This window comes from Alosa alosa, chromosome 11, assembly GCF_017589495.1.
Source record: "Alosa alosa isolate M-15738 ecotype Scorff River chromosome 11, AALO_Geno_1.1, whole genome shotgun sequence".
NCBI classification, from domain to species: Eukaryota; Metazoa; Chordata; class Actinopteri; order Clupeiformes; family Clupeidae; genus Alosa; species Alosa alosa.
The window spans coordinates 5412272-5426095 of record NC_063199.1 but is presented as its reverse complement, the minus strand read 5'-3'; the positions used below and the strand labels follow the sequence as shown (position 1 = coordinate 5426095).

The following is a 13824-nucleotide window of genomic DNA, read 5'->3' as shown; positions in this document are numbered from 1 at the left end:
GTCAGGAAGACGAATGAGCCTGCCCGTGGGGTCGTGCGTCCCTTCTAACCCTGCCCAGTCACGGTTTGCGCTTGACCAGTCCCCTTTGCTCAACTGGGCATCTTCCACAGCACAGTGACTGTAAACCGACCCAACAACTTTGAGTCGGAGAACAAAAACAAAAAAGGTCTGGCAGCTGTGTGCTGGCTGGTCCACTTCCATGTTGGGATTTAAGTAATGGAGGCTGTCTGTTCAGTTGATCGATGTGATTTTTCATTTGAAAAAAAAATCTGTAAACATATTGTTCATATGGCAGCCTGCCTTTCCTCTGCCCCAAATGTGCTTGCTCTCTGGGCTTGGTTTTTGTTAGCGGTTGAAAGAAGTCCACATAAACTCTAATCAAACAGAGCAATAAATATTTTTGAGATTTAAGCACCAATGTAATGTGGGTGTATTTTCTTTGACAAAAATCTCTTTGACACTGTTATTGACACATGGAAACGGTGAAGCAGGAAGTTTTTTCCAATCCGTCTGCCAATTCACTTTGGCAAAAGTTTTTGGCAGACAAAGGCCATTGAGAGTGACCTTAGACCACCAGGCCGGCACTATATTGAAGCCCTGGGTGCAGTATAAAGACATTAGCAAATATGTCTCCAAACTACAATTCTACAGTTCTAAGGAACACACACACACACGCACACACACATATGCACACGCACACACACACACACACACACATATGCGCGCGCGCACACACACACACACACACACACAGAATATCCAAAGCAACACACACTAACTGACATACACAGAGCACACACGCGCACACACACACACACACACACAAAAGGACCTGGCGTTACGGCCAATTAATCTCCGCTGCAGACAACCAGGCTCGCTACTCTGACGTCCCTTTGGCTAGGGGCTCCCTCTCTCAGCGAGCTCTGGCCTCTTCCAGCTCTGGAGGCTCATCAAACAGGAAGCTCAGGGAAGGCCCTCTTCTTCAGCAGAGGTTAATAACAGCTCCTGTCATGGTAAACCTCCCCCTGCCCCCCCACACACACACACATACATACACCAGGGGCCAAATACAACCACTCCACTCACTTGGCACCAGTGAAGGAGGAGATCCTCAATGAGAGTTAAAAATAGAGGGATAGAAGAAGAGAAGGGGGAAAAAAATGTCCTTTCCACAGAGGATCATCCCAAATCCCATCACCGTCTCCCATAGGCTACTTGGCCTCTCTGGGAATGAGGGATTAAATCCGAAGCTGGACATCCAAGCTCTCAGTAGACAGAGGTGGGGAGGGATGGAGTGTGTGCGGGGGAGCGGGAGGACAGGGGGGTCTCTCTCTCACTGCAGTTCCTCCTCATCACAACCGTGTCCCTTGAAGCCAGCAACAGCAGCGCGATGACAAGCAAGGGATCTCACTCCCGAGTCCGACTTCACAAATAACGACGTTACTGTTCCCCCCTCGGTGCATAACGAACCACAATGAACATGAGTGAGTCCATGGCTGGAATGAGCGGGATGACCCGGCGCCCAACCCATCTGGAACCTTCACCCCCCTCACTGCCACCACCACCGCCATCTTGGGATTGGGAGTGAGGGGGTGCACCAGTGCAGGGGCTCTGCCTCCGACAGACTGGACGTGACACAGCCGAGACCAGCGGTACGCAGACACACACAGGCTCAAAGCCATCACATGGACGATGAAGATGACGACAATGAAGATGGAGATCGCGGTGGTGGACTATAGATGTGTTGAGCAACCTTCTGTCCAGAGCACCAAAGCCAACAGGTTGAGGAGCAGCACGAGGACCGAGTACGACCCCTTGCGCCCCGCGTTCCCTAAGTGCATGTCCCTCTCGAAAATGTGGTGCTTGTCCTTGTTGGAGTGGAGCACCTTGACGTCCTCCAAGGCGTAGAAGGCCGCCAGGGTGAAGTTGATGTCTCCCGATGACAGCAGGTCAAACACGCAGGAGTGGAAGTACATGTCCTCCACAGGGAGGCGCTCTTTGCACTTGGCTACGGCTGTCTGGTAGGTGAAGCCAGGCTGCTGAGGGCTGCCGGGCCTAGCCCGACCCTGGGCCTGACTCTCCACGGCGTGGGCCCTGAATGTCCTGAAGTCGATACGCTGGTTGTTTGGGCAGCCGTGCAGGCACAGGTAGAGGTCCTGATTGTCCTGGTCCTCCATGGAATTGACCACCTCCTCGGGCATCCGCACGGCAAACGTCAGGTAGCGACCCACCTGCCGGACCACGATGGTGGTGCCAATGTAGCGCGCCTGGATCTCCACGTGCTGGCCCGGAACCTTCTCGATGATCCGCAGGGTATTGGCGCCATGACGCTCACCCCCGTTCTTTGAGCCATCAGCAAAGGCCGCCGGGAGTTCGTCTGTCTCTGCGTGGTACATCTTCTGGTCGACACATTCCTGGTAGTTCTTGAAAATGATTGTCAGCTGAAAAACAAAGACAAAAAAGGTCAGTGCCACAGATCTGAAATATGGTCCTGGGAGTTTTTGTACAAAAATGAGTTCAGTCAACATTACAGATGCATTCTGAAGTGCATTCCATTCTGTGTTGCAGAGAAAGGGGGAAAAGACCCAGCTCTGATGCAGACTGGCTCTCCTGCCTCACGAGTCTGACTCTAGTGTCACATTTCAGCTGTAGCTCCGACGTGCGGGAGGCCAAAGTAAACGCTCGCAGAGGAACACAGGTCTAGTCTCTGTTAAATCAGGCCTCAGTTTGCAGACACAAAGGCAATCCATTCATGCTGCCCAGAGTGGCCTGTGAACCCCAGAACCCTGCTCCAGGGAGTGGCCCTGCGCCAGGCGGCCCGGACTGAGGCGTGTGGCGGGGGCTAATTAAGGAAGGCTGGCGCTGCTACTCTGCTCTGCTCTGGGGTGGTGGGGTAGTTCAGGATGGGGGGGGGGGTGACATTGGTGACCCTGGGATGACAAGAGTGGGTCTGCTGTTTGAAGTGACATGAGAATGGTTATGCGGGCATACCATAACCTCCATGTACCTCAGTGAGGAGAACACGTTTGAACAGAAAATGCACATTATGAGCTGGACAATTTTGAGTAACCAGAAGCTCACAGGAGTCATCTCAGCTACATTTAAATGTCAGTGTTAGGGGACTGCAGGACAAGATAGGATGATTACGAACACAGCATGACTAACACAGTATGTACAGTAGGTACGAGTCAAAAGGTCTAAAGGTCTCAGGATGAAGTTTCCAGTTCCAGACACTGCCGGAAACAAAGCCGGCACTCAGTTGCCCACGCTTTCCAAACACCCCTTAAATATGTCTCATGCCAAGTACAAACACTGTATGCCAGGTCATGTAGCTACATGCCTATGGCTAGCTAACAAATTACCTTTCACTCTCTGAATCTAGCAACAATGTCTGAAACTAGCAGCAGTAATATAACAATTACACAACTGACATCATAGTGTGATAAAAATATGTTTATGATTGACTCAAGTTCACTTACACACCACTACCAACTTTGTAACACGTTCTCTCTAGAGGTAATGTCACTTCAGGGGAGAGGAATCAATCTCAACCATGTTAATGACTTTTTTCTGTTACATCTACATTTCACTGAACTATAGATGGGCCTTCAGTTCAAGCTGAAGAGGGCAGCGGGGGGTAGAAACAGAAAAGACCAAAACTGCTCCAGTAATCAGCCCACTCAGGTCAGAATCCCCCTTCCTCCCCACAAACTCACACAGTTCCTCTATGGCAAAAGTCCACACAAAAAGTCCTTATTAGGGCTGGGCGATATGACAAATTTATACTGGTCCCATTAAAATTTTTACACGTTTTTACTGTTCAAAGATATGTCATGGAAACACTGTGAACATAATTGCAAGTGTGCTTTTATCATTGCTTATAATTTTTTTTTGTTCCATTCAATTCTCCACTTCATTCTCTTTCTTTCTTTTGGGCTATTCTCTTGTTGCACAACAACTGATTTCTGGTCTTTGTATGAAACAAAATACTATTTATTTGCAAACAAACTAATTCCTGTACTTACAAACTGAGTACAATGCGACTCCATAACAGTTTCATATTGTATCATAAAAACAACATACGATAGAGACAAAAATACCCCTATATCCCCCACCCCTGGCCCGGGGCCCTACTCATAAAGGGAGCTAAGAGTGAGATGGGAGGGGAGCAGAAGAGGGGAGAGGACAGGGCTGTTTGCACAGGTGGCATTATCTGCTGGTTTGTTTTCCTTTTGTACCTATTAAAAAAAAGGCCTCAGTGCCTCAGTGTCATTGGTTTCCAAGCACAACTTAACAAAATGACCACTATCAAGAGAAAAGAGGCAGAAAGGTCAGCATGCTTAATCGCGCGTTATTACTGGTTCTTGATGACGGAAAATTAGCCCTGTTTCTTAATGGGACTGTGGACAAAGTTCTATTATGTTCCTTTTGCAAGCACCCCACACTCCACCCCCTTCATCCTTTTTCCACTCACATAGAACCAAGCCTGCACAAGGAGGCCTGTGATTAAAACATGGCCTATGGTCACTTAATTACAAGTTGGCAAACGCAAACCAAAATGTGAACCCAGCACAAACTAAATGGATTAGTGGTCTGCAAGTGCACAACTACCATTTCTTGACTTTCACCTTCGCCGTCTGCAGCTGGCTAAATTTGGGGCGGTGCTCCAGCCTGTTCAATGTACCGTAAAGCAAAACAATGATAATTTATGAGGTATGAGGACCAGCTAATGTGGAGAAAATATCTGCAGTTTCCTGTATGGACTGAGCACTTAGTTAAAACAACAGGCTCTTAATTCACATACAAACAATGGCGAGGACTGCCAAAGATATAGTAACATTAGTCTTGGCAGTCTGGTAAGAAAAAATTGGAGATGCTTGGAGCCTGGTAACATTCTGACTTATTACTTCTGTTTTCATACTGGCATTCCCACAGTTGAAAAAAGCGAGCCTTATCGCAGGCCCATCAATTGCTCTGTTTATCACGTCTTCATCTGCCATGGAGGCCATCCAAATATTAACCAGAGTCCAAACTCAGTCCTCCCTCCTCTGCTATGTGCTCTGGCTGCAGAGACATTATTAACCCAATACCTGCCAGAAATCCCAACACAATACAAACTGCAACAACAACCTCAGATCTGGACCCACTCTGCCCCCAGGAAAGTGTACGCTATTCATCATTATATGTTCTTAACAGGCGACACAAAGCCTGTAAGCTGAAAAGAGAAGAGAGGAACAATAGGGGTTCATTCTCACCTTACTAGTGGCGGTGGCAGAGGAGCCGGGAATGACAGGTGTGTTGGTCACCTGCACCGACAGGTACTTGTTGTGGATGAGCGGCCAAGCGCCCACCACCTTGCACGTCTGGAAGTCGTCCGTGAACGTGCGTAGGTGCGGGTCGCCGAAGAAGCCGCAGTGGGTGTAGTTGGGAGGCGCAGAGTGGCGCGGCAGGCTGCGCTCATAGTGGCACACCTCCGGACTGCCCTGTGTGGTCTCCTCGGGCAGCTGGGGCGGGACGGGGGATGGCGGGCGCCTGGCACGGGGCGGGGTCGTGGGACCCTCCTTGGAGCAGTTGTGCTGGCTCATCAGGTCCTCGATGCCATGCTGGGCCAGGTGGAAGGCCAGGTCGCCGCGGCAAGTCCGGGCGGTCCGGCGCACGCAGCTGCTATAGGCCCGCAGTGCCGTGCAGAACTCCACGTCCCCCTCAGGCTCGGAACCCGTCGTCGCAGCCCAGAATTCCGAGTTGCACTTGAGGATTTTACACTGTAAGCTCACTGCAGGGGGAAAGAGGAAACAGACAGAAATATGAGCCATCAAGAAACCTTGGAAACAAACTTTCACTACTCAATTGTGCAATTTTGTGAAGAAACAAGAATTTGAGGGGTCCCCTGTTGATACCAGAGATAAAAATATCACTAGGAATCAAATAGAAATACAAACTGCAGACCATTCTTTAGGACCCAGATGCAGTTGTCGGTTTGATCAGTTTTATCTTATAAACAATGCTCGATTCATGTCCGAAAGAAAGTAAAGAATAATAGTGCTTACTTAAAATACAAGCTTTCCATGATTTGTGTGATGGCCTGTGTTCTCAGAAAGTATTTCAACTGTTTTTATCCGTGAATAATGTCACAGCAAATATAAATCTGTTATACACTCAACAGGCCGCTGCATACAAACATATGCACAAGCTTTCAGAAACTGTTTTTAAGTCATGCCACACATCTCTACTTTCTGTCTTTTTTGCTCTCCCAAAGGGTCTCTTGGCAAATTGAGTATTTATTTCCACTGAGCAACTGTGCGCTCACATGTAATGAAACCCAACATTCCTCAAAATAAATGTGGTTCCAAGAGGCTGCAATGTGCCAGCTTCCATCATGTATGAGTGCACTTCATTAAAAATCAATCCTGCTCAGAAATTTAATGCAACTCTATCAACTCCAACAGGGAGTCATATAACTCCGCCCAACACACACACACTTAAAACAAGTTAGAAAATACAAACTAGGCTTTTGTTTTTTTACAAAAACATATTTTTGTTTTGCTATAACACAAAGCTCTCCATAAACCAGCATATCACAACACACATTATACAGTACACAATAAGAACAAGAATACTCTGTATCAACACTTGGAAGCTGCTGAGCTAACCCAATAAGAATCTGAACTGACATCATTAGAGCATGATGAAGCTCCACCAGTCTTTTTAAACCTGATTACCTCACAGGGAAAACGGCACGGCTATAAAAACAGAGAAACCATGGCCTCAGCAGCAGCAGGCCCACCGGATACGATCGCCGTGGAGATTGTTGTGAATTAGGGTATCGACTATCATGGGGGCTAATACTCAGCACAAACAAACAAGCTAATTTTAGAGATTGGTGTGGAGACAAATGGAGAGAGAAGATGCAAATGGTCCCAATGCAAATGGTCAAATGTGAGTTAATTAACACACTTCCACACCTAGGGGAGTCATGGCATTGTAACCAGCCTTTTGAGATAACTCAGCAGGAACCCCAAAAAAAAAGCACCTCCTGAGGATTTCACTTCTTAGTGAATAGAATAGAAGTGTAGGCATGAATTTTAGTTTGCATTAGTGAAAGTGTGTGCGTGTGTGTGCGTGCATGTTGTAAATGTGGGGTGAGGGGAGAGGTCTTAAAGCTCTGAATGAAGACAATGTAATTTGCCACTGAGGAGACCAGCAGAGTCATAAATTAGCCTTGTGTAAAGGGATTAGGTTGAGTTTCATCTCCAACGCAGGAGAGAGAGGGTGCAGGGCTGAGGGAGGTGTGTGTGTGTGTGTGTGTGTGTGTGTGTGTGTGTGTGTGTGTGTGTGTGTGTGTGTGCCTCTGTGTCTGTGTGTGAAGGGTGCTCTCTTAAAGAAACAAGATCTCCAAGGAGAAACTGGCTTCCCATCCAGAGGGCGGAAAAGAAGGGAGGTCCTACCATTCCACAGGTCAGACGAGGTATAAGATATCCACCTGTCCACTGCGAATAAGGGCACTAATCAAAGGCTAAATTAGATTTTGGACAGGCATTCCCCAGGGCTTAGATTACATGACCTGAAATTAAAATCTTCCCTGCTTGATGGCACAAACTAAAGGCTAACGCATGAGGGAAAATGCATGAAAGCGTAATTGTACAGGGGAAAGAATCCATGTAGAAGAATACTGTCTATTTGGTTCTGTGTGTGTGTGTGTGTGTGTGTGTGTGTGTGTGTGTGTGTGTGTGAGAGAGAGAAAGAGAGGAAGAGAGATAGCAAGGATACCATGACTACAATGTTGTTAAAATGAAGACAAGTGACCATACTATGTCATGGAAAATAAAAACGACATATCTAACACAGCTATATAGTACTGTGCAAGACAGGTTTAACTGCTTTCATCTGTCAGTGTGTTTCATCCTATATCTGTAGTTAAAAGGCTAATTTGTGACACCCAGAATCATCAACACAATCAGTTGACACCATCACCACCTCCACTCTCCGCGCTCGCCCATACATCCCCCATCCACACCTCTCCCGCCTCCCCATAACAAAAGGCATTTATCACCAATCTAATAAAAAAAAACAATAAACTAATCTCAATCTGAAATTGACTGCCAGCAACTCTATCCCTTTCATGATGGCTATTTGTTTGGCGTTACATGAGTTAAAAGAAAAAAGATAAGCTTCGTCGGGGTGTTAAATCGACTTTGATGCGGCCTCTTTTCTCTATAGTGAGGTTTATCGTTCATAGCTTATAATGATCTTGGCATGATTGAGTGTACTTGTACACGGAAAAATCATAATATATGTAGGATCAGGGCAGGCCGAGACATATGCAACCTCTGGAGGCAATCCGTGAAACGGCTTACAAAAAATGCTGTTTATTTAGAGAGACTTACAGTTCGCTTCTCACACACTATATGTAGGCAACGGGCTAAACGTTTAAAGCACAAAGTAGGACTATTTTTTTGAGAATCCAAGTTGGGGATCTGGATAGAACCCCCTCCCCCAAACTAAACAGGGCCTGGGGGCTTGGGAGGAATGTATGCGGCTGAGGCGAGACATAGGAAAATGTGCGTGACTTGGAAACGCGAAAACAACCCAATTTGAAAGTCAGTTTACATGGGCTAAAAGTGCGTCTCTGAAACTACCGGACTGTGCATGTACTTGAGACAAACGTCTGAACGGTTTATATTTCATATTCACCGAAATCCACACATAGGCTATCCAACAGGTTTCAATCAATGTTCCCCGGAAACGAGCACATCAGATGAATTCACGCTGCATGCTTTCAGTAGCTATGACTGATTTTCCCAACTTCAGAAACATTGGCAATGAAAACGACACAATACCAATGCAAGTGAAGATCATCTTTATAGGCTACACTGAAATCAGATTCCAGGCATGAAGCTATAACACTACTACTTTGCACAGTCGTCCCATTGGATATTATTTGTTAAATGCATTTAATTTGTTACCGTCTCTTCATCCAAAAAGAGAGCATTTGTTTACAGACAAACATATGTTTTAGTAAAAGAGTATGAGATAAGAAGTAAAAGTTGACGGACTCACCTGCAGGAAAGAGATAAAGAAACACAGCGAGGATCTTGCCGACTTCTAGCGCCGAAGGTCCTGCTCCTTTCCCCATAACCATCCATCCAGCACGGGACAGCGCTCCTCTCCTCTCCCTAGTCAAGTCAGCACGGCCAGGAGAAAATAAAGAGCGAGTTACTTTTGACGTCGGACTCCTTTAAGATCGCTAAAAAACTAATTCGGGTTGAAATCATTCCGTTGATTGTTTACAAAGGATTTCTTCAAGCAAGCGCCAAACATCCGTTGAGATTCAGACAACTCTCCAAGCCTTGGAATTCCTCAACAAACACTGAAGAAAAAACATCTATCTTCTTACAGGGGTGTCAAGAAAGGGCAGCCTACTCCAGGAACTGCACCAATAAGAAGACCGAGAACCACCCCTCAACCCCTTTCAGCTTCAAATTACACCCCTGCCTGCAAACTTGCAAGATTGTTCACCATAGCCCACACGAGGTCACGTTGGATCCCTACTGGATAGTGTTATCGGATAACTGTATTGGCTTGGTACATACATTAAGCTCTCAAGTACCTACAGGAAATAGGCGATGCATATGGCCTGCATTGTGCAAACTGGCAAAATGTAATCGTCCTCATTTTTTTTTTGAACAGTACAAAAGGGGGCACTGTTTTTTCCCTTTAGAAATACTCGCAGACATGGAAACTACAAAGGAACGTTCAATCGTAGATTTATGGATCACACAGATGTTTTGGAGTTTGACAAGGGCAAATAATGGACTCTGTCTTGACAGACACTCGCTTTAAAGACGTGATGCATAATATGTAGGCAGGCCTGACACTGAAATTTCAGTCGTGGTGTTAGCCCAGGCATATAGCAGCAACTTTCATTTATTAGATGATTGCCTAGTGTCATTTTATATTTTTATTTTGCGTACTACGTATTAGGCTAGAACAAAACGTATGACTTGTCGATGTGGCTGTTACGAAGCCATACAATTATTTTGACGCGCCTATTAAAGAAGGAAATGTCCAACACATAGCCTAATGCAATTGTTCCCAGTACAGGTGCACAATTTCAATTATATTTAGATTTTTAAGCAACATAGGCCTATTGTATTTACAGTTGTCGCCACTTGCACAGTGCATGGCTCTATGAAAGGCTAGCAGACTGCACGTTGGAGAATGACGCTAAAGGCCATGCAGCGCGTAAAAAAGAGAGGTGTCACTTCGCGGCCCAAAAAACAGGCGTTCCGGCTTCACAGAGACATCATTCTCCCAATAGTCAGTGTACCACCCCAAATGCCATTGAAGCCGTTATTTAAAGGATATATATATATATATATATATATATATATTCTAATATTCTGCCCTAGTGTCTGTAGTGCTAATTGAGAAAGTGAACCAGACAGAGCCTTTCACTGTCCCAGACAGTCAACACGTTGCTGCTGGAGCACTGAAGAGATAAGTGATTGAGCCTTAATATTAACATTTCGCTAGCATAGCGGATTGAATGCCTAACTTTAATTTCACAATGATTTGTGAATGATACGGTGAAACCATGGTATATTTTATGGATTTAGGCTACTAGGATACTGTGTGAAATTGAGGGGTGCATGACTTGGGCACAACTGCTGCATATTCATCATGACAGTCCAGCCAATGTAGCCATACAATCTGATAGCCTACTGACTGAGGATAGGCTCTATTAGGTCAATGGAAATGAATAACTGTCTTGCCACGTAGAGGGACTTTCTAACCAAATGGAATGACGGCATTTATTAGGACCTATAGCCAATGTGTCATAAACGACAAACACCATCTTTGTAGTTATGAAAACGTAGGCCTAAAGTCCAAACAGAGGACAATTCAACCAATGGTTATTAATTGTGAGCCGACATCTTCTGTACTTCCGCACCTACGCCCAATAGATGGCGCTTGCACTACCACTGTTACCAAAACCAGCAGAACACTTCCCTGTCTAATAATTGACCCTCACAGCTGAGACAGCGTGTAAGTTTCATATTTATCCCCTTTAAAATGCAATCCAACACAACACAGACAGCTTAATATAGGCGTTATGCTCCCATATGATCAAAATGACAAATGTGACAAAATGTGACAAAGATGTTCAGTATTGAGACTACAACATGTCCCATACACAGGGCACTAGCCTATATCTCTAACATAACTGGTTGTCATATGACAGCATGACATTTTAGTCCAGAAAAACATACGTGGTTAAGCACCTTGGTTAATTCTCTGAATATATCATACGTCTCCTAAACACTCCGTGGGCTGTATAGAAAATGAAAAAGTATAGCTAAGTCTACATGTGTGGTAGGCTACCTACGGGTTATTGGTTGTGAAAATTAAAATATAACATTTGCTTATTTGCTGTGTTAAGTACTAGCCTAATGCGTGCTATAGAAGAAAGAGAGAAAAAAATAAGGAAAGAAAAACAGAAAGGACATTCCAGAAACACAAAACTGAAAATATTATTTATAGGCTAACAAGCCTGAACAACTTACAATTTAGACTGTTAACTCCAATAAACTTTATCATAAAATCTAAAGTTACTTTAATCAATTTGCGATGCAGCTGAATCACTATTTTTTCAGCTGCTCACTATCCTAAATTGTTTAAATTGCTGTTGAACTCTGTCAAATCATGCAGCTTTTCGTTGATATGAAATCCTGCACACAAACCAAATGGCTATAGCCTATCAAACATATCAAACAAACACCCGACACTGGTGTCTACTAACCTTTGAGACGGCATGGATCCCCTCACCATCGACCGAGACGTAGTCTGGCCACGGGACCGAGCTGAAGCTTACGGCGAGAGGAAGCCCGTAGTCCTGTGTTCGCCCAAAAGAGTATCACCAGTAATCCAGATTTCAGTGTCAACCCCGTTGCTTAACTTGGCAGATAATATCGTTGCCTCCAATGCATTTTCTCCTGTATTTTTATTCCAGATAAGGCGCATTAACTGATATAGATTTTTCACAAGATAAGTTGCCGGTAGTTGTGATGCACAACAGCCTTCCTTCCTTCGCCCAGTCCAATACTTTCCGATGTTGTGTTGTGTTAAGGTATTTCACCTCTCCCGCCTCGTTGAATTAACTCTATCACTTTCACGAATGAACTAAGCTGATTAAGCTATATTAAAAAAAACACACACAATGCGCCAAAGCGATACATTCTGGCAAAAGAAGCTTTTCATGTTTGTGCTTGTATTCCTCTGCGTTGCCTCAGTCGTTGGAAGAGTGTTCATGCACCGCCGTCACTCCACATGTGCAGCCGCTGATACCACTAGCTGTTTTCTTCTCCCCGGTGTTGTGAAATGGCTCGTTAGAAAGTGAGAGAGACACAATGATCAGCACTGCGGGACGCCTCTGCACTCCCACAAAGCCACACGTCGCATCATAGAATCGACTCGATCATGCAGGGGGTGTCATCCTCAAGCGCAGCATAGCACTTCCCATGGATCAGCAAGTAATGTTTGGTAGAACAATCAGGAGTTTTTTTGACGATAGCCATTTGAATTATAGGTTACCTTAAAGATGCTCACGGTTTTGGTAGGCTATGATGAAGTGTATTTTCTATCGGCGTAAAGGTTCAAATATGGATCTTGAAAATATTAAGCATCTCGCTGCCGATCATTAGACCATACAAGGAGTGTAAGTACCATCGTTTATTGTAACGTGCAAGATTGTATTTAGGCCTACATCACCCCAGTGGTGGAATATAATATTTAGACAACCTATAAGCTATTGCATAATGCACATGCATATGTATAAGTTTTAAGATCGTCAAACCAAACGTATTCTTAGAAAAAATTCTAATTAGCCTAGTTGATGAGGTAAATTAGTAGACAAAACAAGCCTATAGTCTCATTTATCTGTAGGCTATATAATGCTGTCATAGGCATATGGAAAGACAGATTCTTCTTTCTCATATACTTTTCCTTAGACATTGGATGTGTGTGTGTGAGAGACAGAGAGAGACGTGAAGAAAACAATCACTTAAGACACTTTTATTTTAAAGTCAAACCTGCCAATCTCAATCACCAGCCAAAACCGACCACAATTGATAGAAAAATCAATAAAATAAACATTTCACTTCCCTGTGATTTCCTATAATTTCCTCCATACCGCAGAGCGCTGACAGTTAGAATCTCATTATGTTTCATTTGACTCATTATGACCATCCTATAGGGTCTAATCCGGTACAAAAAGCCCTAACCATGGCTAATAGAGGTGGTTCAAATTAGATTCATGGACGCAGTGACAGTCACAAAACTGTCAATCCAACTAACCGTGGGGGAAGGATCACAAGTTTCTGATTTTAGGAAAACCAGTTATTTTTAAAATTGTTCATAAAGGTTCAAGACATCAGTGGCCTCACGTCGTCAGGTCAATCCCCCGACTTTATGTTTAGGCCTATTTTATGAATGTGTAGGCTATGCCAGGGTCAGACTACGACGAGACAGAATTTACTTTCTGTGGAAACACAGGACAATGGCGCATGAATGATCAAAGCAGGCTTTATCTCATTTCTTTTGCGTTAAGTGTAATTAGGTAGATAAGCCAAGAGTGTGGCTAAGTCGGCTGTTTCCTCATTGAGAGAGGTTGAGGCATTATCAGTATTAGTAAGTGTGTCTATCAGTATGTCCATTGTATACTCTTGAACCAGTGGCACAGAGAATAAAATAATGCAGTCGCCATGTTATCTCTATTATATCTCAACGAGGCTATTATTAGCCTCATGTATTACATTTTACAAAGGT

The 13824-nt window shown here is 44.6% G+C and overlaps 1 protein-coding gene across 1 annotated transcript; it reads right to left on the bottom strand.

The window, feature by feature from the left end:
- Positions 1 to 1034: 1034 nt before the first annotated feature.
- rgma (repulsive guidance molecule BMP co-receptor a) lies at positions 1035 to 12656 on the bottom strand. The gene is made up of 4 exons (XM_048257701.1): positions 11801 to 12656; positions 9058 to 9173; positions 5256 to 5773; positions 1035 to 2441 (listed from the first exon to the last, which is right to left on the bottom strand). The coding sequence occupies exons 1-4, from the start codon at positions 11827 to 11829 to the stop codon at positions 1734 to 1736; spliced, it is 1371 nt and encodes a 456-aa protein (XP_048113658.1). The 5' UTR covers positions 11830 to 12656; the 3' UTR covers positions 1035 to 1733.
- Between the last annotated feature and the right edge of the window lie 1168 nt (positions 12657 to 13824).